Source organism: Erythrolamprus reginae, chromosome 2 (genome assembly GCF_031021105.1).
Source record: "Erythrolamprus reginae isolate rEryReg1 chromosome 2, rEryReg1.hap1, whole genome shotgun sequence".
NCBI classification, from domain to species: Eukaryota; Metazoa; Chordata; class Lepidosauria; order Squamata; family Dipsadidae; genus Erythrolamprus; species Erythrolamprus reginae.
The window spans coordinates 227,077,667-227,104,114 of NC_091951.1; the positions used below are offsets into that span (position 1 = coordinate 227,077,667).

Consider the following 26,448-nt stretch of genomic DNA (forward strand, 5'->3'; position numbering starts at 1 on the left):
CGACCTCAGCGGAGCCCCATCCCGAATCTCCCCGCAACTGGAGCCGCGGTCACTCCCACCTAGCCAACTTGGCGTTCACGTGCTAGCCTGCTGTTCAGCCACGGGAAAGCTCCTCCGCCATTGGTTGGCAAAGGCCATTCGAATCGCGCCCATTGGCTAGCGCACAGCTCACATTCTTTGCAGGAGCGTCCGTGGAGGAAACGGGTCTTCGCTCTGTAACAAGTCCTGCAACGAGATCGGAGGAGCGCGAGGGGAGCAGGCTGACCCGGGAGGACTCGGTTTGCCGGGGCTGCTGAACGGATCCTCTTTAGCCATTGCAGGGACCGCTCGCTCTTACGTATTAACTCTCCGTCAGAAGGCGCTTCAACGCCGCTCTCTGGAAACAAGTCGGAGATCTTTGAAATGCACTTTGAGCATCCTGACATTTCCAGGTATTGAATGGGAGACGAGGAACGTTGAACTTCGAGTGTACTTGTTTCAAAGTGGGCTGAGCCCATCCCTTCTCCGTCTTTTGCTTCCATTGTTGGTTTTAGAATTTGAGCCAAAGAAGAAGTGTACATTTATACTTCAGATAAGAGTACAGCAGTAGTCTTAATATCCGGGTTGGCGTAGCCTGGAGTGTTTCCCAAGTGGGTCGGCGGGTGGGGGAGCGCGCGAAAAAAGTAAAATAAATGAATATAAATAGGAACGCTCTTGGAACGATTGGTAGAAGCCAGCCTGATTTAAAAGTGGTGCAATTTTGGAATGAATCGCCTTGGAAGCGAAGGTGCACTGTGCATTTTGTTAAATGCTACTTTCCGCATCTGATTACTGCGAAATTATTGATTGATTGATTTTTATTGATTGATTTACTTTTCAAACATGGACAGAATAGTAGTAGTTTGTATAAACATAACATTAGGAAAAAGTAAGGATAAAAGAGGGCAGTAGGACAGGGACGGTAGGCACAGTGGTGCATTTATGCACACCCTTTACTTATTTCTTACTTCTACTTATTCTTTTCTTATATATATATTATTACTTACTTATATACTTACTTACTTATTATTGCTTACTTAAATCCAGAGCATGATACCATGGTCTTTCGGGACTGAAGGATGCCAATACAATATACATTGCTCAGAAAAAATAACAAAGGGAACACTTAAAAAACAGAATATAACTTCAAGTAAATCAAACTTCTGTGAAATCAAACTGTCCACTTAGGAAGCAACATTGATTGACAGTCAATTTCACATGCTGTTGTGAAAATGGAATAGTTGCGCAAATGAAACATTGAATGAGAATATTTCATTCATTCAGATCTAGGATGTGTTATTTGAGTGTTCCCTTTTTTTTTTGAGATATATATATATATATTTATATTTATATTTGTAGATTGTTGTGAGGTCGGGTTTTTTCCCTTGTAATATTTTGAGTGTCTTTGTGATGTTTCGGTAAAATCACATTCACCATCATCAGGCTGAAGATATTGGCTTCGTGCTGCTTTGAGTATTTATAACCATACTCAAAGCAGCACAAAACCAATAACTTCAGTCTGGTGATGGCGAATGTGATTTTGCCGAAACATCACAAAGACACTCAAAATATTACACGCCTGATGATGGTGAATGTGATTTTACCGAAACATCACAAAGACACTCAAAATATTACAAGGGAAAAAACCCAACCTCACAACAATCTACAAATATAAATATAAATATAGATAGATAAATAGATAGATAGATAGATAGATAGATAGATAGATAGATAGATAGATAGATAGATAGATAATATAAGCATATTATTATACAATTTTACTGATTTGGGAAGAATATTTCTGATACTTTTATTCCACACACACACACACTCTTGCTTGGGTGAATTCGTTGAATGTTAAAAGAAAGGGGTGCCGTGAACTAGTTGCTGGGAGGAATGAAAAGCCACCGGCCGCTTTTGACCTGACGAGGTGCGGGTCGCAGGTCTGGGCTGAAATCTTGGAATTTCTAGGTGGACAAGTGAGGCCCCCATCTGGCAACAGTCGTCTTATCTTGGGAGCTCCGAGCAAGCTATAAAAATTCACTCGGGTGGTGGTGAATGATTAATCTGGTGTTTGTGGAGAGATCCAGTGGAATTTTTCCCCATAAGCCTCTCTTTAAAAGTCTTGCAAATAGCAGAAGGGTTTTAAAGGTGCAAATTGACACCAATTAAGCCCACCATCAGGATTAAGAATACTTCTTTATAGTTGTGGGTGTTGATCTTCAAACCTTCCTTTCTTAAAAAGAGTTTGTTCAGCCTTTGTTTGGGCTGAAATGAATGTGGAGCCATCTATGAAGAAGACATATTGGGGAAACTGAGCCTGGTGTCTTTCTTTCAGGCAGTTTCTTCCAGAAGAGCTTCTTTTGGCTCAAAGAAGGGGGGGGGGCATCTCTGAGGGGGAATGGAGATATTTCTCAGTCTGTATCTTGCCTCCTCGGAGCTTTGAAGATAATTTCTTTGGCATGTGTGTAAAAATGGGAGGGACTGATTTGATGCTGGATTCAGATATCTCACCTACCATACCTTTCTTGTTTTAGGGAATGAATTTGTAATGCCTGCAGGATGTGAAATTCTGGTGTGCCTCTGTCTTCTGCCCCACAGCTTGTAGCAGCAATCCAGTTCTTCTCCTTTGCCCCTATGAGGTACGTCAAACATTTTTTTAAGAAGCAAAAGGGAATCTTTGAAAGTTAATTTTCTCTTGTCCTCAATCATTTATATACAATGCTCCCAAAAATAAAGGGAACACTTAAACAACACAATATAACTCCAAGTAAATCAAACTTCTGTGAAATCAAACTGTCCACATAGGAAGCAACACTGTTTGACAATCTCACATGCTGCTGTGCACATTCAACTTTTTACAGAACAAAGTATTCAATGAGAATATTTCATTCATTCAGATCTAGGATGTGTTGTTTGAGTGTTTCCTTTATTTTTTGAGCAGTATATTAATAGTTCAGTGAGATTTATTCCCAGATATATAGATACATTTCTGTAGATGGACAACCCATATTTTTCTATATATGGCTATGTATGTATATAAGTCTATACAAGTGGTCCCTCGATTTTCGCGGGTTCGAACTTCGCGAAACGGCTATACCACGGGTTTTCAAAAGTATTAATTTCAAAATACTTTGCTGTTTTTTTCCCTATACCACGGTTTTTCCCACCCGATGATGTCATACATCATCGCCAAACTTTCGTCCGCCTTTAATAAATATTTTTTTAATAAACTTTAATAAATAAACATGGTGAGTAATAATCTAAATGGTTGCTAAGGGAATGAGAAATTGCAGTTTAGGGGTTTAAAGTGTTAAGGGAAGGCTTGTGATACTGTTCATAGCCAAAAATAGTGTATTTACTTCCGCATCTCTACTTCGCGGAAATTCGACTTTCGCGGGCGGTCTCGGAACGCATCCCCCGCGAAAATCGAGGGAACACTGTATACAAAATATGTCAATATCTTGAGATATTAAAATCACCCCAGGGAATGCTGAGGTGCTGTCAGAGATCCCTAGTTCTTTAATTAACATACAACTATACTCTCTCAACTGTGAAGATGTATTTTAGCTTTGTGTGCCATATATAGGATCAGTCTGCATTTCTGTATTACGGATATGATAGAGCAAGGGGGACACCCGACATCACAAATCCTTCAAATATCCGGCGGTGTAGAATTCCTGCTGCTGACTCTTTTGATTGGTAGAAGGATGACTAACTCTGTAAAACCCTTAGCAAGTTCCCAAATATAATACCTGATCTAATCAGTGAACTATTTTTAGTCAATATCGATAAGATAAATATTTAGTTTCAAACAAGACTGGTAATCTAGCTGAGATTGCATAAGTAGCAACGGATGCTATCATTACAAAATGTCAGATTTCCACATTAAATGTGTCGGCTTCATACAGTTAACCATAAATCCCATTGTTCCCTTAGGTTTTCATTCGTTTTTATATTCCAAGGGGGCCAAGTCAGGCACATTTATAATGAACAGAGGAGATAGTAAAGGGATACCCCACTCCTGGTTTTGCCCATACGTACAACAGCAACATGCTCTCTGAATTTTAAATGCTGTATTTAAATGGAAAGGCTGCTGTTTTCAGAGGTAGCATTTTTCGGAGTCTTGCTGGAAATCAACATGATGCCCTAAAAGGATCTTTGACCTAATCCAGTCATTACAATTTGGGGTCAAAGACCAAAAAAAGAAAAGAAAAGAAAAACCAATACAGTTCAGTAAATGCAATGGAAAGCTAGCACATTAGAGGGAGAAAAGTTCATGTAATTGTTAAATGTTGGTGGCCTTCTACCACAATTATAATTAATTACCCAACATATTCTGAGAGCAATTGACATCATCGTCGTTATTATTATTATTATTATTATTATTATTATTATTATTATTATTATGTCAGTACAACACAGCAAACGAGATCACTATGCTGGATTTCGTATTTCATCACCAGTCGGGCGCTTCCCAAGCACCTAGGACTGCGTGATGTAGTGGCGAATTATGTTTGCCGATCCCAGTAAAGTGGCCTTTTGCAATTGACAGATGGAGATTTTGTCAATTCCGATGGTTTTCAAATGTCCGCTGAGATCCTTTGGTACTGTGCCCAGCATGCCAAGTACCACTGGGACCACTTTCACTGGCTTATGCCAGAGTCGTTGCAGCTTGATATTATTATTATTATTATTATTATTATTATTATTATTATTATTAACAACTTATATGTCGCCCAAATTCCGAAGGAGTGACATGTTTGTTCACAACAACAATGAAATGCATCATAAATATCGAAACCATCAAAAACATCTATTAAAAACCATTAAGAAATATAATTACCTCATTCACCTTGAGGTTTGATTACTGCAATGCCCTCTACAAGGGGCTACCTTTAAAGAATATTTGGAGACTGCAGCTAGTGTAAAATGTAGCTGTGCAAGCTGTTATAGAGCTTCCAAGGCATACCCATATTTCACCAGCACTCCACGGCTTGCATTGGTTACTGATTGGTCTCCGAACGCAATTTGGTCATGACCTATAAAACTCTACATGGCTTAGGACCAGATTACCTACGGGACCGTCTGCTGCCTCACATAATCCAACAGCCGGTCAGGTCCCACAGAGTTGGTCTTCTCCAGGTCCTGTCAGCTAAGCAATGCTGTCTGATGGGGCCTAGGGGAAGAGCCTTCTCTATAGCAGCTCCAGCCCTTTGGAATCAACTCCCTCCAGAGATTCGCACTGCTCCCATCCTCCCAGCCTTCCATAAGGTTTTTTAAAAATCACCTTTGTCGGCAGGCCTGGGGCCATTGAGTTCTGGCATTCTGCTCCGGCCAGTGACATGAATGTATGACTTTGAATGTGGGTGATTGTTTTTAATAACTGAGGTTTTTAGATTAGATTGTGTTTTTTACATGTTATATTTGTATTTACTCTTGTTTGCAAGCCGCCCTGAGTCTACGGAGAAGGGTGGTCTAGAAACTCAATCAATCAATCAATCAATGATAAAACATACAAACAAATAAATATTCATTTCTGGCTGGATCTTATAAGGATATAATGGTGAGATCAGTGGCCCCAGGCCTGCTGGAAGAGCCAGGTCTTCACTGCTTTGCGGAAGACGAATAGGGTAGGGCATAGTCTGGATCTCAGGGGGCAATGAATTCCAGAGGGTCAGGGCAGTGACAGAGAAGGCCTTTGCCTGCGGACCCACCAGTCGACATTGCTTAGTCCAGTGTTTCCCAACCTTGGCAACTTGAAGATATTTGGAATTCAACTCCCAGAATTCCCCAGCCAGCATTCGCTTGTTGGGGAATTCTGGGAGTTGAAGTCCAAATATCTTCAAGTTGCCAAGGTTGGGAAACACTGGCTTAGTCGACGGAACCTGAAGGAGTCCGACTTTGCGGGATCTTACCGGTCATTGGGAGCTATGTAGTAGAAGGCGGTCCCAAAGATAACCTGGCCCTAAGCCTTGAAATGCATCCAGAGACTAACCGGAAGCCAGTGAAACTCACAGAAGATTGGTGTAATGTGGGTGTACCTAGGAGCTCCCATGACCGCTCATGCGGCTGCATCTGGACCATCCGAGCACTCCCCAAGGGTAGTCCCATGTAAAGCATGTTGCAATAGTCTAACCGGGAGGTGACAAGAGCATGAGTGATTGTGAGGAGAGCCTCACAATCCAAATAGAGCTGCAATTGGTGTACCAGGCAAACCTGTACAAAGGTTCCACTGCCTACAGCTGTTAGATGTTGTTCTAATTTAAGCTGTGAGTCCAGGAGGACACTAAAATTGTGAACCCATTCTGAGTCGGATAATTCCCCCCCCCCACGCAACCAAAAATGGATACTCATTATGACCTTTCAAGGGCAAAACCAACAGCCTCTCCGTCTTGTCAGGGTTGTCACGGCTTCCAGGCACCAGTGCTTCATGTCCACTGCTTTTCACTGAATTTCATTTATCAAAATTTATTGATTGATCCATTCATAAAATGTGCATTTCAGGCCAATCCATTCACTTAATAAGGAAGGCAAGCAGTAATTCATACACGGTGTCCAGCAAACCTGGAAAACAGGGAAATCAGGGAACTATCAGGGAAATCGGCAGTTTGGGAAATATCAGGGAATTCATTAAAAAAACGGAATAAATCAGGGAAAAAACACAAACTGTAGTAAAATGTTTAAAAGTCAGGGAAAAATCATGTTAAAAATTACGCTGCCTGGCAGAGTCAAGCAAAAATGAGCATAACTATGGCAACAACTTGCTTCCTCAGTTACCAATATTTCTCCACAGCTTGGCCGTTTGATATGATGTCATCTACGACCGCATCTTAACTAGATGGCAAGTTACAGGGAAATATCAGGGAATTTCAAAATGCTTTCTCCCTAGACACCCTGTTCATAGTACCAAGTATGGTACTGTAAAAGGTAGCTCAACAGCAACACTTACAAAAGTGTCCAGATGGCCACATCCAAGCAGGAGAGAAGTATTCTGAGTAACATCCGTTTTAATGATATTTCCTTTCAAACATGCAAGAGTAAAAAAAGAAACCAAAACCAAAAACCACAGTGCTTGCTAGTGTAATAGCCTTCCTGTGCAGAACAGAGAGAGTATGCGTTCCAAAATGTCTCGATAAAAATCTGCCGCAAAGGCCCTTGAGTTGAAATGTTGAGTATGCAGATCCATATCAAGGATCCTTTGTTTGACCTCTAGCATGGTTTTCTCTAATCCAAGCATAAGTAGTAAATGACCTGAGAACCTTGAGTTAATATATATATATATATATATCCAAGGATACATTTTCTTCTAAAAAGAGGCAGAAAGGATTCAACCAAGGATTCAACCCAGAAATTTAATTTTAGGTAATACAGTGTTCCCTCGATTTTCGCGGGTTCGAACTTCGCGAAAAGTCTATACCATGGTTTTTCAAAAATATTAATTAAAAAATACTTTGCGGTTTCCCCCCCATACCACGGTTTTTCCCGCCCAATGATGTCATATACCATCACCAAACTTTCGTCCACCTTTAATAAATATTTTTTTAATAAACTTTAATAAAGAAACATGGTGAGTAATAATCTAAATGGTTGCTAAGGGAATGGGAAATTGCAATTTAGGGGTTTAAAGTGTTAAGGAATGGCTTGTGATACTGTTCATAGCCAAAAATAGTATATTGACTTCCGCATCTCTACTTCGCGGAAATTCGACTTTCGCGGACGGTCTCGGAACGCATCACCCACGAAAATCGAGGGAACACTGTATTCTAATTTTCCATAGTGTCACAGTCCATGTTCAGCCAAAGAAATATGTTTGGCAAGGATCAATGTACATAAAACATTCTGATGCATTTTGATTGAATTACTTCTATAAAACTTTGTTTACTTATGTACTTTGATCTGGAAAAGCAATTCCTAGACCAACAATGGCCTCAGTAGTTTGATACCCCTCTCTGCTTCAAAAAGTCAGCATAATGACCTAAATTGCATAAATTTGGGGTGAGTCCATGGTTATCTAAGTTTTTAAGTAGTCAGAAATAGGAGAGGTTGATGAGGCCAGGATTAAACTATAAGGACAGGAAGTGATTTAATTTATATTTAAATGAGAATGAAAGAAAACAATGGATTTGGTTAACAACCATGTGATTCGCTTAACCACAGTGACTCACTGTACAATGGTCATAAGAATCGAGTCTGGTCATGAGCCTCGACTTAAGACCAAAATCCCAATCACAATTGTAATCATAATTCAAGCACCTTTTATTATAAAGCTTCTTAATATCATTTATACTTTACTATTGTAATGTTCCTATTTCTTAAAATTAGGACTCCTCAGGTAAGATACCTTTCCACTGTTTGTAAGCCACTTAGTGTGATACATGTGAAATGGGCAGCTGTATAAAATTATTTATGAAAATATATATGTTTAAAAGTCAGGAAAAAAAGAGCTCAGAAACAACTATGTACTGCTCAGTTGGAGAGAAGGCAAGCCCTGAGACTTGCTGTTTAGTCTTAACAGGTACAGGATATAGTTAGATTAAGGATTTCCAAAGATTTCCCTTTTAATCTCAAGAAAATTGGATTTCATAAAAATTCTAGAGAAAATCTTAAGAGAATAAATAATGTACCACTTGTTGGGGGTCAAGGGAAAGGGAGGGTCTTGCCTTCTCTTTCTGCTCAAGATCCCCAAGGACAATTGGTGAGCCGCTGTGTGACACAGAATGCTGGACTCGATGGGCTTTGGCCTGATTCAGCATGGCTCTTCTTATGTTCTTAAAATGGTGTGCAATTGTATCTTTGTTTGCAAATGTGATCCTGTGTGTGTGGGTATGAATATAAAAAGATAAGTAGAGATTGTGCAAAGCATTCTAAAAGGCTAAAGGATGTAAGGAAGTTATCCCACCAGGTATATCTGGTGACATTTTATGGGTGTTCCTAGTATGTTTTCAAAATTCCAAACTGACCAAAGGGACTGGGCGTTAGTGAAATTTAACCCTTTCTGTAATATGAAAGATCTGTAGATGAAAATACATTCTACTGAAAAATACAGGTAGTCTTTGGGTTATGATGGCAATTGGGACTGGGATTGCATCGCTAACGCAAAGGGCAATGACACATGACTGCTCCACTTGGCAATTGCAATTCTGGGCAGTTTTGGTTGCTGTTGTAGCCTCAATACATTTGGGTCATTAAGTGGGATGAGATGGAAGTCCTAGGTAAATAGAATGGAGTGCTACAGGGTGGGTGACTGGAGAAGACTTGGGAAGGTCAGTGGAGAAGGATGGGCAGGTGCTATAAGTGGAAGAAAAAGCGAGACCAACTTACTCGGGTAAGGGACTTCAGGCCTTCTCTACCGGCTTTCCCATCGGATTTGCTTGTGGGATGCCAGCAGGGAAGGTCACAAAGGGCGATCACATAACCGTAGCTCCGTGCAACATTATAATTGTAAACTGGATTGTTCTATGATGGCCGGAACTCTGAGGAGCAGTTCTATGTCCACTGTTTCAGTGCTGCTATAACTTTAAACGGGCACTGAATAAATATGCCCGTAAACTGAGGACTATCTGTCAATTGAATGCACTTGTTAAAATACAGTATGTCAGGAACTATTATAGAGGGGTCGGTTGCTGCGGTTGTAATGAAACTAATATCATTAAAAAAAAGAAATACATCTCAATAGGAGCCAACAAAAAACAAGGGGTTTGCATATTTATTTATTTATTTATTTGCTTACTTACTTACTTTTGATTTGATTTGATTTGATTTGACTTGATTTGATTTCTAGGCTGCCCTTCTGAGACTCAGGGCAGCTTAAAAACGCATAACATAACATTTGTGTTATCTATTGGCAATACCTTTCATCTTGAATAGATTGCTACTGATGTCTAAGACAAGGAGGATTAATCTTTTTGTCGTCGTGGGCTGCATCCGTAACAGCCCGGTGGGCACACTTGCACCCATAATGCAATGTGCGCATGGCCACACTCCCACATATGCGCACGTGATCTCCTATGCTCCCCTCATGCCTATCAGCAACCCCCCTGTGCTTCCCCCCACGCATGCAAAGAAGGCAGATCACCATGGATGTGGGCATCTCCCACATGTGCCCCACCCCTTTTGGATGAGTGGCAGGGACCTGAAAATCAGCTGCCTGATGGGAGGCGCATGCAACAGCTCGTGTGCCCGCAGAGAGGGCTTTACGGGCAACCTGTGGCACGCATGCCTTAGGTCAGTATTTCCCAACCTTGGCAACTTGAAGATATTTGGACTTCAACTCCCAGAATTCCCCAGCCAGCGAATGCTGGCTGGGGAATTCTGGGAGTTGAAGTCCAAATATCTTCAAGTTGCCAAGGTTGGGAAACACTGCCTTAGGTTCACCATCAGAGGTCTAGAATATCTTCAGGATGACAGTAATCATTTCCTATAATTGGATGCTTTGCTATTCGTCTTGCGGTTATGATTTGGTCAGCACTAATAAAGCCCAGATGGCTGACTCCTACGCTAGCAGCGCATCGTTGTTTAATTCACGTGGATCAGTTGAAAGAGGTTCAGCATCGAGTTGTGGTTAATGTGTTGGGCAGAACTGGGGGGAGGGGGCGCAGGTTTACAATGCTAGAACTCAATGAGTGGCATTGGGGCAGTGTTTCCTCTCTCAATCTAACTACCTCCAGATTGGGTTGATAGGAGAATGAAAGAAGGAACATCTGTGCATGTATGTTCCAGTGAGTCCTCAGAGGACAGCTGGGATATAGATGTAATAAATAATATTACCATCTCCCAGGAGAGCTATTGATGCTCAAATGTAAAGGAAGGGCAATTTTCTTGTGTCAGACTTGCAACTTGACACGTAGACACCAGTTGGCCACCAAATGCCACCCAAAAGATAGTGATATCACAGGAAGTGTAGAATTGGTTTGGGTTTTTTTGCCTGCTCTTTGTGGTTTTCCTGAAGTTTAAGGCTAGAGAAGAGGAAGTGCCCGGAAGTCCTACTGCACTCATTTCTAGTCTTGTGAAATTGGCCTAAAGTGGCAAGTAAAATTTAGCAGCAAAATTGACTGAGTTAAGAGAAAGATTGGGAGCCACTAGGGGTTGTATGATGTAAAGGAAGGTGAGTTCGGTTGGAAGATACTGCCATTTGCCTTTCCGATGCTTAATGTTCCTCCCTCGCTCCCACATTTTTGGAAAGAATTAGCACAGATATTGCACCACTGAAAAACAACTATTTCCTACTGAATTATAGCAGTGCAGTTTCAAGGTGCTGGAGGGCTGTAAATTGGCTGCCAGGAGCTACATTTGTGTCACAGATTGGAAACTTTATTTATTTTATTTATTCATTTGTCCAATACACAAATACATAGGAAGAAAAATAGACATGTAGTAATATATATAAGGGTAAATTGAACTTAGAGGAGAGGATATATGAAAGAAAGAAAATATATATGATAAGTGAGAGAAAGGAAAGACAATTGGACATGGGACGAAAGGCACACCAGTGCACTTATGTACGCTCCTTACTGGCCTCTTAGGAACCTGGAGAGGTCAATCGTGGAGAGTCTAAGGGAGAAATGTTGGGGGTTAGGGATTGACACAATTGAGTCCGGCAATGAGTTCAACGCTTCGATAACTCAATTGTTGAAATCATATTTTTTACAGTCAAGTTTGGAGCGGTTCGTATTAAGTTTGAATCTGTTGCGTGCTCTTGTGTTGTTGCGGTTGAAGCTGAAGTAGTCATTGACTGGTAGGACGTTGCAGCATATGATCTTGTGGGCAATACTCAAATCGTATTTTAGGCGCCATAGTTCTAGGCTTTCTAGGCCCAGGATTGTTAGTCTATTTTCGTAGGATATTCTGTTTCGAGTGGAGGAGTAAAGGGCTCTTGTGGTGAAATATCTTTGGACATTTTCAAGGGTGTTGATATCTGAGATGTGGTATGGGTTCCAGACAGATGAGCAGTAGTCTGGGATGGGTCTGGCAAAAGTTTTGTAGGCTCTTGTGAGTAGTGTGAGATTTTATTAATCAATACAAAAATGCAAGAGCTACCTTTGCCATATACTGTACTCACATATGAATAACCTTGCTGTTTTATGAGCTACAAAATGATTATTTCTTCAACCTGCATTCCTGGAAATGGACATTTAATTATTGTTTTATATTGTTTTAGTTGCCCAGAGTCCTTTGGGGAATGGGCAGCCTACAAATTTAATAAATAAATAAATAATAAACTGTTTGAATTAATATTTTTGCTGCGCCATCCTCTATAATATTCTTCTGTATCCAACATACAAATCATAAATCCTTCTTACCATCAGACCCCTCCCTTGCTTTAAAACGCCACTTCAGCTTGATAGGGCAGGTTTTCTTCAAACCACTCAAGTATTTTTATTATACTTTGGGGGAAGGGGAGATAATCTCAAAGAACCAGATTTTTGATTGCGGCAAATACTTTTGGAAAAGGGGTAAGCATTCCATGACCCACAGAAATACCAGGAAGAATTCAGCAGGGTCGGTGGCACTTCATGCATTCCACCCTGGAAGTGGTAGATAAATATGTTTAACGCTTAGGGCTCTGAATGTGACCTGTCCTGCTAGGTCTTAAAGTGATAAAAAATTGAGAAACCCGTCTTTCACAATAAAGATCATGAAGAGCTGTTGAAAGCTTTACAATAGGTGGTGCGGGTAAGATAAAGGGAAGTCTGGTAGGGATCAAAGATTGAGTAAAAACCTTCCGGATATGTTTTTAATTGAGAAACAAAAAACTCTTGTCATTCACATAGAAGGAAAAGACAACCAGTAGGTCTGAAAGAGGCTTTTGTGCACCTGTTGGAACTATTTGGAACATAGAAACATAGAAGACTGACGGCAGAAAAAGACCTCATGGTCCATCTAGTCTGCCCTTATACTATTTCCTGTATTTTTATCTTAGGATGGATATATGTTTATCCCAGACATGTTTAAATTCAGCGACTCTGGATTTACCAACCATGTCTGCTGGAAGTTTGTTCCAAGGATCTACTACTCTTTCAGTAAAATAATATTTTCTCATGTTGCTTTTGATCTTTCCCCCAACTAACCTCAGATTGTGCCCCCTTGTTCTTGTGTTCACTTTCCTATTAAAAACCTTATTTAACCCTTTGACATATTTAAATGTTTCGATCATGTCCCCCCTTTTCCTTCTGTCCTCCAGACGATACAGATTGAGTTCATTAAGTCTTTCCTGATATGTTTAATGCTTAATGATATGACAGCCACTTAATGTCATGACAGCCACTATTCAATAGCGCCTGAATTTTGAAGAGATTTTAAAATGCATTAGAACAGGTTGAAAGAACATTTAAATCTGGTTTGTTGTTTTGTTTTATTTTTTGTTTCGGCTAGAACTATGCAGATTCCCTGGCCATGCAGACTTTAGATTATAGATACTGAAATCCAGCATGTCTAGCAGACACCAATGGAGGAAATTTGTCATGTGCTAAAGTTGCTTGTTTGGGGTAAATTGGAGAGTTGGCATTGATCTTAATTTCATCTTTTTAAAAAGATGCATGGCTTTGTTTATCATATTTATATCGTAATTCTCAAATAAGCCAAGAGTAGCATATATGTACCGTGTTTCCCCGAAAGTAAGACAGTGTCTTACTTTCTTTTTATCCCCAAAAGCCCCACTATGTCTTACTTTCGGGGTATGTCTTATATTGGAAAAAAATTGTCGAATTTTTTGTTTTAACCATAAAATTAACATTTATTAACAACCTGAACAGCGGCGCGGAAGTGGGCAGGAGGCGGCGCTCATTAAGATCAGAGGGAGGTGGCAGACGCGGCGACGTATGGAGAGGGGGACGGCGCAGGCGTGGGCAGGAGGCGGTGCTCATTTGGATCAGAGGGAGGTGGCAGACGCGGCGACGTATGGAGAGGGGGATGGTGCGGACATGGGCAGGAGGCAGCGTGCAGCTAGATGAGAGGGAGGCGGCAATACCCCCGTGTTTCCCCGAAAGTAAGACATATGTCTTACTTTTGGGGTACGGCTTATATTAGCCGACCCCCCTGAAACCCCCGATACGTCTTATAATCGGGGGTGTCTTACTATCGGGGAAACAGGGTAATAGTCTCCAGGATTGTCTGTGAAAAAGTAGGAGGGGGCAGAGACAAGATGGCGGTTGTGTGTAAATTTTGCAGTCAAATAAACATTATCTTTAACGTTTTTGACACATGCATGTGTCATACGCCCCTTGGGTAAATGTTCCTGGTAGTCGTTTACTGAAATCTTTATAAATGTCCAGTTAGTACAGTACCTATTAATCTAGAACCAGTTTGAAGATGTAGAAACCTGGAGACAGTGATTTATCATCACCATCACCATCTTTGCTTTGTCGGATTTTGCTTTATTTATTTTTATTTATTTATTAGATTGTATGCCGCCCCTCTCCGAAGACTCTGGGCGGCTCACAACAGTAATAAAAACAATATAGCAGGGGAACAAATCTAATATTAAAAAACATATAAAACCCTATCATTACTGTATTTTAAAAAACCAAACAGCACATTCATACCAAACATAAAACAAAGTATAAAAAAAAGCCTGAGGGAAAGGTGTCTCAACTCCCCCATGCCTGGCGGTATAAGTGAGTCTTGAGTAGTTTACGAAAGACAGGGAGGGTGGGGACAGTTCTAATCTCTGGGGGGAGTTGGTTCCAGAGGGCCGGGGCCGCCACAGAGAAGGCTCTTCCCCTGGGGCCCGCCAAACGACATTGTTTAGTCAACGGGACCCGGAGAAGGCCAACTCTGTGGGACCTTAGCAGTCACTGGGATTCGTGCGGTAGCAGGCAGTTCCAGAGGTACTCTGGCTTTGCTGCTTGTTGCTTTGGTTTGAGAAATGTATGTAATATTCATATAAGTAGAATATAAATTCTACATATATATTTCTTCATAGCTATCGATACGTAGGCGTTTGGCTTTGAAAAAGTCTCAGAGGAGGTTAAATTAAGGATACTCCTTCCATAGGAGCCCTGAACACATCCAAACCCCTGATTTCAATCCTCAGTCTGGCCTTTCTTGTTCTATCCATAAAACCTCCGCTGTGGAATTGCCCCCAGGGTACCAGCCGCCCTCACTGGCAGCAAGAAGCCTCCTCTCCATCTTTTCCCTTAGTCACCAACTTGCTCATACCAAGTATTGCTTCTGCTGAACCATCATCCAGGGACAGCACTCTGAGACAACCAGCAAATGGACTACTATATCCTGTTAATTGGGTCCTCGGCAGAGTTGGGTTTCAGACGGTTCTGACCAGTTCTGGAGAACCAGTAGCAGAAATTTTGAGTAGTTTGGAGAACTGTAAATACCACCTCTGATTTCCCCACCCCCATCTATTCTCTGCTTTCCCAGTCCCAGAAGAAATGGGGATTTTGCAGTAACCTTCCCCAGCCATGGCCACCAAGCCATGCCCCCAGAACCAGCAGTAAAAAAATTTGAATCCCATCCTTGATTCTCGATCTCTGAGCTGCAGATCAACACCAGCCCATGTCCTACCAGGAACCAGGCCATGCAAACAAACTGAGCCCCATTCATGCACATGCGATATCCAGACAGCATGTGAAACCACTCCGCACGCTCGGCCCACAGAAAAACCACCTTGGATGGATGGAGCTGGCCCCTGGCACCAAGTTGGGTCTCTCTGCCCTCTATTGGAACATAGCTGGGTAGGCCCCAAAAGAAGCAGAGCTAGATTTTCTTGGATTCCTATCCAAATTTGATATAATCATTTTCGACATGGATGTTGGGGAGATTCCCATTTCCCCCCCCCCCCATTAGCTCCTGCACAAGTAAGCCTCAGAATGGAGCGGGCTTGGACGGTTTTTATCCCTTCCAACATATGTGCTAAAATTGTAAAACAATCATTCCAGTTTGAGAATGTATATCAGCTTCATTAGTCTTTGGCCAGTTTTCCTGATTGTGCCTTAATTTCTATCTTCCTCCTCAGCAGCTTTAGTTACAGGTAATCCAAACTTGGAAACAGGTTGATATCTATCTTCCTTAATGTTTGCCTGAATGAATTTCCCAATGCATAAATTCTAGTAGGTGGGGACTTCAAGACAAAAACACGTTGTAATTATGAAGTCCACTGTTCAACTCTTCAATTCCTACCCCTCTGAAGAAGTAATTGACCCAACATTTATGTCTAGTCCCTTCAGAAATACTAGCTAGTTTTAGGCTGCTACATCTCATAAATAGATTTAACCTACAGGGATACTTTTTAAAAAATGTGGTCTTTTTAAAATGTCCATATTTTTTTCCACAAACCTGCTCCTTTTGTTGCACAACATAATCTGTGGAAAATATGGATTTGGTCAGTTTCCAATGATTGGACCTGGGGATCCTAGTTTGAAATTGGATCTTATTAGCTTGCTGTTGGATGTCTTACCATGTTTTCCCAAAAATAAGACCCTGTCTTATATTTTTTTGAACCCTGAAATAAGCGCTTGGCTTTGTTGCCATACACTCAAAAGCCTGATTGGGCTTATTATCAGGGGATGTCTTATTTTGAGGGGAAAAGGATACTTGCTATGATGTTTAAAGTGGTGGTTTTTCTTTCTGTTTTAGTAAGCGTATGAAAGGTAATTTGATATTTGAATGTATGAACATTCAACAAGGAACAAGACTTCTGCGGACTCTTAGTACCAAAAACTCACCAAGACTTGTAAGCAGGCTCCAGTATAAAATGAAGCCTATCAGGAAATCATTTCAAAAATGTTTGATATTCTAGTTTAGCTTGAAGGTGGATAATTATATGTTAGAGAAAGTAACTGTGTTACCAAAATTCTATTTCTTTACAACTTTCTGCCTTCACTTTCCCTGAATGCCTGATCTGTCAGACCGGATTATAAATGCAATAGCCTTTGGGCTTTTATCTCACCAGAAACGATTGCCTTATTATCAAACGACAAATCAATTTTTAGCTATGGTTCCTAACATCAAACAGCTGGTGGCTTTTCTGAGCAAATTAAAATGCGGTGATGTTCAACTGGGCAAAAATTATATACTGTACTGTATGTTTTGGGTGAGTTTTGAAAATCCTGAGCTGTTGTTTCATAAGGATCAAAACAGAGGAAGTCTTGCACTTTCCCACGATTGCTATGCATTTAGGGCAAACATGTTAGAGAAAATGTCTGGAAAACTCCTCCTATGGATTTTGTACAGCATATATTGGAACCTTATCCACTATTAATGATCTTCATAGCAAAAAGCCTTTAAAAAAATTGGAAACAGCAATGTGTCCAAGAATATAGTTTGTTTTGGCAACCATTTCCAAACATGCATAAGCAGGTATCTGTTGCTTTGATTCCCTAAGAACCTGAGGGAAAGCCAGTGGTTTTAAAGTGCCTGTTCTATGAAGCTGAGGACAAAGCAGACATTATTATTAAAATAAGTTTTGCAATTTGGCATATGCAGTTTTATCTGTTGGTGGATCCTCTGTGTGCATGAGTCACAGTTTTACGAATGATGAAAGCTTATTTGCAAAATGTTCTACAGAAATTTCAACAATGTCGAATTAAATATCTGGAGTAAAAATTTATTGCATGAATGGTTCTTAAGTCACCGTGACACTTATTTGTTCATTGTTTGGATTGTTTAGGCAAAATTGTAACCTTTTGTGTGGTTTTTTTGTCCTGGAGTTTGAACTTTGTTGTTATAAATTATAAATAGTTTTTAATGCCAATAAATCAGTTGTACAATCCCAATCAATTGTGAAGCTTCTGCAGCTTATGTACGGTAACAATTATACATGAGTTCCAAGCTTCCTAGTTAAATTATTATTCTTATTACATTTATATTTCATCTTGTTTCCAAAATATTACGGATGATATACATGAGTCCGCTCTCCCAACTCACTCTTGCAAAAGCTACCCTATGTAGAATGTATATGGAGATTCTCAATCATCCAGGCCTTGATTATCCCAGAGGTGCTTTTCCAAATGGCAACTGGACTTCATTAAGTTTTCCCCCCTGAAAATATTTCGCTTATCATCCAGGAAGCTTCTTTACGTTTGACTCATAGGAGACAACCTATGTGGTAATTTAAAAAATCTTATTTCCAGTCCAGGTTCAATGTCTAATTCAAGGTAGCCAAACTAATATAGCTGTTAAAATTCCCGCAGCTCAGGCAAGGAATTATGGAAACTGTAATTCAAAATATCTGGTTGGCACTAAATTGAACTACCCCCTTTTCTTTTAAAGCCATTGATGCTATTGGAATCTCTTTTCTGATGCCAATTTATTTGTGTTTTTGTAAACTGACTTTCCATAGAGACGGGAACTTGTCAGGATTGGGGGAGACTAATGTGGTATCTAATGTAGACTGGCTTGCAGTTTAAATTCGCCTACTTATAGGCAAATATATTCTGCAATTTTTGCAGATTAGATTTTGCTATTTTGCATGTTAATACTCCTCCGAGCTATATGATATTCAAAACTGCAAGAAATCTAGCAAGCAGGAATTAGTTTTCTTGTAGGAAGAATTTCTTCACATTATTAATAAATAATAATCCTTCCTGTTCGTGCCTGAATCCTGGCAAAGTTTTACGGAAGTGAATTTGGATGTACTATGACTCAAATTCATTGACATAGTTTACATCGATGCAAATTCCTGAAATGTCTCAATCTTGTTGAATTGTAAATCTGTGAAGTCAGAGGTCTGGTGTGGCTTCCGTTCCAGTTAAAAAGTTGGGGGCAGCGCTTTCTTGCTGCAGTCTATTCTGTTTCCTGTTTCTACACACTGAAAGAAAAGTTTCCAGTACTCAAGAGAAATGGAGAACTTGCTGTAAAAGTAACGCAAGCCTTAGCCTCTGGCAGCTGTATTTTACTCGGCTCTCCGAGACTGTCCATGCTTTATTGCTCTGCTGGTTTTGAATACCTAATCGTTCAGAATGCTCCAGACTGGAATGCAGTTTCGACCAAAGTCTTTCTGGGTTACAGGGTGAGTGTATGGTAAATTAGTATGTCATTTATGTTGCCTTGTGATAGAAGAAAGATAGGTTTTTTTCCCCAGTAGAATACCTGAGGCGGATTTAGTATTGCAATGTTGGGGAAGGTGTGATATGAAAGGACATATGAGAATGCCATGACCAAGTAGAAATTTGAATTCTGGGCCCTTGTTTGGGGAGATCGTAAGCGAAATGACATGAAACACGGTTTTGATCTACTAGTTGCATCGTCTGTCGAAATCTGTCAAAACTTGGTTCACATAATAAACTTCCTCCATGGAGTAATTCCTATTTCTGAAAATGTGACTATGCCGTTTGCTTGCTAGATCGGGAAGGACGTATCAACTTGTAAGTCCAACTGTTTTGTTGCCAAACGCTAAAAAATTGAGTTGTATGTCCACATTTCTTGTGGCCTCTATCCAGAGGTGGACTGCTAAGGTGGAACGGTGACGTGTGCTCGCCCCCGTGGCTCTGAGTACTAGCGGGGCACACCTGTGTGTCCATGCGTGATTTCGCTACTTGACCAGGTGCAGTAGCATAATTGCGCTGGACTCCGCTAGCACTCAGAGCCACGGGGGCGAACACATGTCACCATTCCATCTTAGCAGCCCACCTCTGCCTGTATCCGATTTGTCTTTATCAAGGATATTAAGCAAGAGTAAAGCTATGAGCTTTTTATACCCAGCAGAGTCCAGTATTTATTTATTTATTTACTTACTTACTTACTTACTTACTTACTTACTTACTTACTTACTTACTTACTTACTTACTTACTTACTTGTTTATTAAATTTTTATGCCACCCCTCTCCGCAGACTCGGGGCGGCTCACAACAGCAACAGAAAACAATATATAATACAAATTCAATAATTAGAAAGCTAAAAACCCATAATTTAAAAAACATGCACACAACATACCATACATAAACAGTATAGGCCTGGGGAAGATATTTCAGTTCCCCCATGCCTGAGGCCAGAGGTGGGTTTTAAGGAGTTTGCGGAAGGCAAGGAGGGTGGGGGCAGTTCTAATCTCAGGGGGGAGCTGGTTCCAGAGGGTCGGGGCCACCACAGAGAAGGCTCTTCCCCTGGGACCCGCCAAACGACATTGTTTAGTCGACGGCACCCGGAGAAGGCCAACTCTGTGGGACCTAATGGGTCGCTGGGATTCGTGCGGCAGAAGGCGGTCCCTGAGATATTTGATGAGATAATTAAAAATACAAAGCTTGAAAATGTGCAGGCTTTGCTAAAACATGTTATCCAGAGGTACAGTTATCGGAGAATTGGGACTGACTGTGGCCTTATGTGTGGCTTTGTAACTTGTTTAATGTGTCCTTCTAATTTTTACTTTCTATTTTGTCCCCTCCTCCAGAATCCTTGACTCTTTTCCTCAAAAGCCTAGGATGGCAGTGGATGTAGCCATGCAATTCTACCTGAGGGCGCCCGCTTTGCGGAAAGAAAGCTTTGCCTACAAAATGGCCCCAAAGATCAAGACACCTTTGCGGCCCTGCATCCATGTCAACAGCAGCCCCGTGCTGAACAAGCTGGGGTCAGAGGTCCAAGCTCTGGAGGGGAACCGGGTGAAGAAAAGGGTTTCTTTTGCAGACAGCCGGGGATTGGCTCTGACGGTGGTGAAAGTGTTCTCAGAATTTGATGACCCCTTGGATATTCCATTGAACATCACAGAACTGATCGATAACATTGTGGGCCTGACCACGGTGGATCACGATGACTTTGTCTTGGATTTCGTACAGCCTTCTGCAGATTACTTAGACTTCCGGAATCGCCTCCAGACAGACTGCGTTTGCCTTGAGAACTGCATGTTGAAAGATAAAGCTATTGTGGGTACGGTGAAAGTGAGGAATCTGGCATTTGAGAAGGCCGTCAAGATTCGGATGACCTTTGATACTTGGAAAACCTTCACGGATCACCCATGCCAATACGTGAAGGACACGTATGCCAGTTCCGATAAGGATACGTTCTCCTTCGATGTTAGCTTGCCCGAGCGGGTTCAAGCCCACGAAAGAATCGAGTTTGCAGTGTGTTACGAATGTGACGGCAAAGTCTACTGGGATAGCAACAAGGGGTTCAATTACCGGATCATACGCACCGAACTCAAATCAGCTCGAGAGATTTCTCAGCCGTGCAGTGAGTCAGATTTTGGGATTGCCTTTGATCAGTTTGGAAGCCCCCGGTGTTCTTACGGTTTATTTCCTGAATGGCCCAGCTATTCCGGCTTTGAAAAACTTGGCCCTTATTACTAAATCCGAGAGGCGGGATTATATTTACTGCACAAGAATGAAGAGACAGAGATAGAAAACCCTCTTGGGGAGGTGTTTGCAGAGTCAGAGGAAGCCAAAGAACTGGAGTTTGTGCTTACAGAATGGAAACGAAGAGAAACGTGAAAACTGGCTGCAAAGGCTTTTAGGGCAGATGCTCTCGTCGTGTTCCTTTGAATTTAAACAAAAGGAGACGGTCTCTTGTGACATGGCTGCCACAGACTAAACTCAGCACTTGGTGCTGTCGTTCGGACGATTTGGTTTGTGTTCGTCCTTTGAGGTACATTACAGTATTGTGAGCTGTGCGGAATGGATTCCCTCCCCCCTTCCCTCCCCCCCTGTATTCTGGAATCAAAGTTACTATGCGCCTCTCTGATAAAACTAACTCTCTGAGAAGAAACAAAGATGCAGGGATAAGCTAAGAGATCTTCTCCCTCCTCTCTTAATCAGATTGTGCAATCTTTGAGAGGCTAAGAATCCCAAATGGAAAAGACTGTAATTTTAGCTCCGATGACCCTTTGCTTCCTTCCATTTTAGGAATTGCCTTGTTCATGGGAAGATTCCAAAATGCTTACTCACTCTTCTGCCCTGTATCTCTTTTCCTTAAGACATACGTACATTTCGTTCAGTGACTGAGCCAGACAAACCCTATGTAGCCTAGTCACATAATCCGCCCTTAATCAACCTGGTGCCCTCGGGATGGGCTAGATTTTAGTCAGTGGCCTGGAGAAGGCTGATGTAGCATTTTAGCTTCCAGAATAAGTAATAATTTTATTTAGGTGATTTTATTTATCTCCCCCCTTCCTCCTTTATTAAGTGGTGGTGGACCGTTAAGAATAAAATTGTTTTTAAGTCTTAACTCCTCATGACACCATTTTATTTACATATAATTTTGTTGGGGGCCTGCTGGGCTTAAGTCATCTGGGTGAAAAAAAATGTTTTAAAATGACATTTTGTTTCATGAATTTTATAAAATGCCTACAAATTGAATGTTACTGACATAAATAAGATATCATGTCAAATAATGGAAACCCACTCAGTTGTGTTGTTGTTGTTCCCCTCTGCGCTTATGCTCAGTAATAGGAACTTTTTAACTCAGTGGTAGAACAGACATTTTGAAGTCAGACACAAAATAGCTTGATCTCTCTAAGTATAAGGTTTTCCCCAGTAAACTGGACTAGAACAAATTAATAAATCAGGGGTTTATTACAACATAAAGAGAGTGGGCTACAGTCCTTTAAAAAGCATAGAAAACACACCAAAGTCTAAAAAAATAATTATTATACCTGAAAGACATAAAACAGAAAGTATATGCATAAAAACCAAAAACCTAAAGGAAACCGAAAGGAGGTGCAGGAGCATTAGATAGATGCAGGGCAATTTAGAGATTAGTCCATAGCATATTAAATCTATCACAGGACAGAGGACTATAGAAGGATGAAGTAGATGCTCATTAAGGCTGCTTCATGGCAGAGGTCTGATGGATTTTAAACACTGCTAAGCAGAACCTGGCAACGAATGTTTTAGCACAGTTAATATCTGAAAGAAGTAGGAAGATGTAGAATTGTCCTGCACACCCTGGGTATTTATGCAACGATGGCAAGATCAGCCTAGTGGGAATGTCTCTGTAGTACAGACACTGGAGGAGTACGTGCTCTGTTGTTTCTGTGTGTTCAGAGTTACAAGGGCATGGTCTCTCTGAGTAGGGAATCTTCCAGTGTTGGCCTTCAATGGCAGCTGAGTGAGGGCAGAACGTTGTGGCAGAGTGAATTAAACAGCCGTTCAAGAATCCAGGAGCTTTATTATAGAAAAGCTAAAAGCCAGTATGAATGAATTCCAGTGTCAAACATGGGTCCTTTTTTATTATAATGAAATCAGTGTTCAAATTCATGTCTGTTTGTCCTGGTTGAACTATGCAATGGGCTAGATTGCCCTTTCTTTTGACAGATATCCTGGTCTTTTCTTTGTTAACGGGCATACGTAGTATGAAATGAAATATCAATTTCCTGTGTTCTTGAACTCTGGTAAAATTGAGAGGAAAAGATGGTTAACCCAAAATTGTAAATCATTCCCTGCATGCAGAGCAAAACAATCTGAAAATGTTGCTTCATCTTCATAAATTTATCACTGTTTCTTTTCTGAAATATTTTCCCCTATTGGCAGATACCATAGTAACTACAGGGGATACCCATGTTTTATCATTTATTGGGGCCAGTCCTCTGGTTCTTGTTTAACACTAAAAGCCATTTAGACTTTCCAACTTGGATTATAAATCTAACTGACTAAAAAGTTAACCCTTTTCAGTGCTTATTTGTAGTATCTATTAAAAAATTGTGAAATTACTTGAAAGCTCAGAGATACACATACTAGAGTTTCATAACTCAACCTTAGAGCAAATCAGTTGTTCTGGTTCCATTCAATAGTGGTGATTGAATAAGAACCGTGTTTTCCCCAAAATAAGACACTCTCTGATAATAAGCCCAATTGGGCTTTTGAGTGCATGGCAATAAGGCCAAGCGCTTATTTCAGGGTTCAAAAAAATATAAGACAGGGTCTTATTTTCGGGGAAACACACTAGCTCCATAAATAGTTTTGCTGAATGTGAAGTAGAACTGAGGATTTTAGATTTAGTATCTAAATATCCAGATGAAGTTCTTATGTTCCCTGTTCTGTCTATTTTAAAAAAAATCTTGATTTGGAAAGGAGTTACATGAAGGCTCCTATGCAATTTCGGAAAAGCAGCAGTGACCAACCTTGATTACTTAGCATGATGCAAGAATCATGCCCTGGTATGTTAACTTGTGATGAAAAATGGGGTAAGTCTGTCAACATGGCAGATCTTGTTTCTTAAGAAGTGTGAATACCCAGCATTTCTTTAACTCTCTCTGATGAGTCCTGTCATTTCATTTGCATGCCTTCAGCTTGAATTAAGACTTGGCACTGGACCCATTAGAAAAATGTGTATTAGAAATTTCAGCACAGTTACCCAACTGGCCTCAGTTATTGCTGCTTTAAAAATTTTTTAAATACCAACAACAATACTGCAGATGGTGTGATCAGTAGTTGCAAGCCTGTTATGATAAAGCTGGACTTGACTTCTCCTCTATGGGTCTCTTTTCCCACTGCCATTTGAAAAGGGAGAGTGTGGCTTCTTTCGCAATGGAGTTCCCAGGAAAAGGATGTTGGGGCTAAACCACTTTGATATGTTGACTAAATACTTTCTGTGAAGGGAAACTGAATCCTCTGGGTGGTTATCATGATTTATTTTTAAAAAATCACTCATTTTTTACTTCCCCGAAAAACAACCAGTAATAAAATGCACCCATTAACTGCTGCTTTAACTTAAATAGCAAGATTTTCAAAAGCATTTGGAAGTGAAACCACTGAACACAGCAGCAGTACATATGTTCAAAAGAAATATGTATCATAACCTTTCTTTTCTTGAAGGCCTCCAGATGCTTAAGGAGATGATGGAATGGGTTGTCTAGGAGGGCTTGGGAAGCAGGAGAAGGCTAATGTGTAAATTTGTAGTTAGAGGGTAGAAAATTAGTTTAAATTGCAAGTTTGGGATTGCAAGTGGGAAGGTTACTATAGGCTACAAGAAATGTTTTAATCCTTGTGTATATTCAAGAAATAATCCCCCCAAGTCATGTGCAAAATCCATTCCTTCATGCAATTCCTCAATAAAATTGCAAATCGGCTGCCTTTCATGTTGAATTAACATGCCAGTAGAAAAAAAACAAGTTGAGGAAGTTTAATGCAAGTTTAATCTTCTGATCAGGACTATACGTGGCCCTATTTAGAGAAGGTTTCTTCCTGTAAGCCTCGAAACATGCCACATCTTTATAAATCTAGATCCTACTCACATGATTTATCCCGCTATATTAATCCTTCATATTTCCACCCTGTCTAGGGATTTGATATAGGACTGAAACTACTCAAGTAACAATACTGAACCGGAGAACTCTGGACAAACCAAACATACACATGAATGGTTGAATTGAATTGTTTGTCCAAAAGTCTGAATTCTGTATATCCCATAACTCAGTCTTCCAAAGGCCTTATGCTAGGCTGTAATGGATTCCTCTGATGGTGTGTAAAACTATCCTAAAGGTATCTTTAAAAAGTAGATCAAAGTATCAAACATACCAAAGGGTCAAGGACACAATTTGTTGAACCTAGAGGTGCAAAACCTGAATTTCTTGGGCTGAATGTTCCTCTGATTGAATTTTAAAAACATGAGTAATTTTAAGTGTAACTAGTGCACCACTGCACAAAGTCATAGAAGTTTGCTTGGTTTGGCTTTGTTTTGTGGATGGACATTGGGTTATTGAGTCACATGTGAATCCAAATAATTGGCTTCTTTAGCAGATGTAGTTTACTGTGATGTGACTAGAGAGAAAGAAAAAAAAATTACTTGACAGTGTGAAATGCCTACTCAAGATGGCTATAAAAAATGCACTTTTATTTCAGTCTTTTTTCCAAATTTCAAAGCCAACTTCTTGGACTTTTGTGTTTTTCTTGCCTGTGTGAATGTAATGAGGAATAGTCCATTTTTTTGCTTCAGGATGCCTTGCATGTTAAATATATTTTTTACACAACTGAAAAATGCACTTTACAATCACAATGGATTTATTTTGTGTAGGATTTTTTTGAAATGTTTTTATCTCAGAGCAAATAATAAACTGTTACAAATAAAATGTCCTTTGAGTGTTGCTCTTCTTTCAAACAGTGAATTTAAAGGGGGGGGGGGAGGGAGGAGATACTTGACAAGTCATGATGATACAGAAAAGTTTACAAAAAGAGAACAAGATTTGGGACTTGTTCTAGATCAATATTTCTTAAAGTGTGGTCCTAGGATCTTCAAAATCAAAATTATTTGCCAGCTTATGTGGAAAAAAAAGTAGCAATGAATGTGTCTTTCATTTGTAATATAAAAATATTGATTAAAATATTCCATTTTTCAAATGGAAAGAGATCCTGAGAAAAAATGTTTAAGCAACAGTATTCCAAAAGAATATTAAAAATTGAAACCCTCAATTTACTTAACTGGGAGTATCAATCAACTTTATTTGATTAGTCAATCGACCATATCAAAGCAAGAAAAAGGACCACATCGGTCGTCATAAAACTGTGATCGGATAAAATACAGTAAAATTGGCTAAAATAGAGGGAATTTGAATAA

General features: G+C 40.3%; 1 protein-coding gene across 3 annotated transcripts; it reads left to right on the plus strand.

Annotated features, from left to right (window-relative positions):
* Positions 1 to 202: 202 nt before the first annotated feature.
* PPP1R3B (protein phosphatase 1 regulatory subunit 3B) lies at positions 203 to 25,963 on the plus strand. 3 transcript variants are annotated; one of them, XM_070742139.1, is made up of 3 exons: positions 203 to 431; positions 2,556 to 2,660; positions 20,357 to 25,963. In XM_070742139.1, exons 2-3 carry the CDS (start codon positions 2,656 to 2,658, stop codon positions 21,246 to 21,248), a joined length of 897 nt encoding a protein of 298 aa, XP_070598240.1. In that variant the 5' UTR covers positions 203 to 431; positions 2,556 to 2,655; the 3' UTR covers positions 21,249 to 25,963. The 3 variants fall into 3 exon arrangements, with proteins under 3 accessions (XP_070598240.1, XP_070598241.1, XP_070598239.1); XM_070742140.1 differs by lacking the exon at positions 203 to 431 and adding an exon at positions 2,152 to 2,226; XM_070742138.1 differs by lacking the exons at positions 203 to 431; positions 2,556 to 2,660 and adding an exon at positions 18,933 to 18,982.
* The last annotated feature ends 485 nt before the right edge of the window (positions 25,964 to 26,448 follow it).

Excerpts from the sequence above, each read along its gene's own strand:
- PPP1R3B (XM_070742138.1), top strand. The coding sequence starts at position 18,933 with ATGCTCCAGACTGGAATGCAGTTTCGACCAAAGTCTTTCTGGGTTACA. Across the intron at positions 18,983-20,356 it reads AAGTCTTTCTGGGTTACAGG|AATCCTTGACTCTTTTCCTC; the intron begins GTGAGTGTATGG and ends CCCCTCCTCCAG.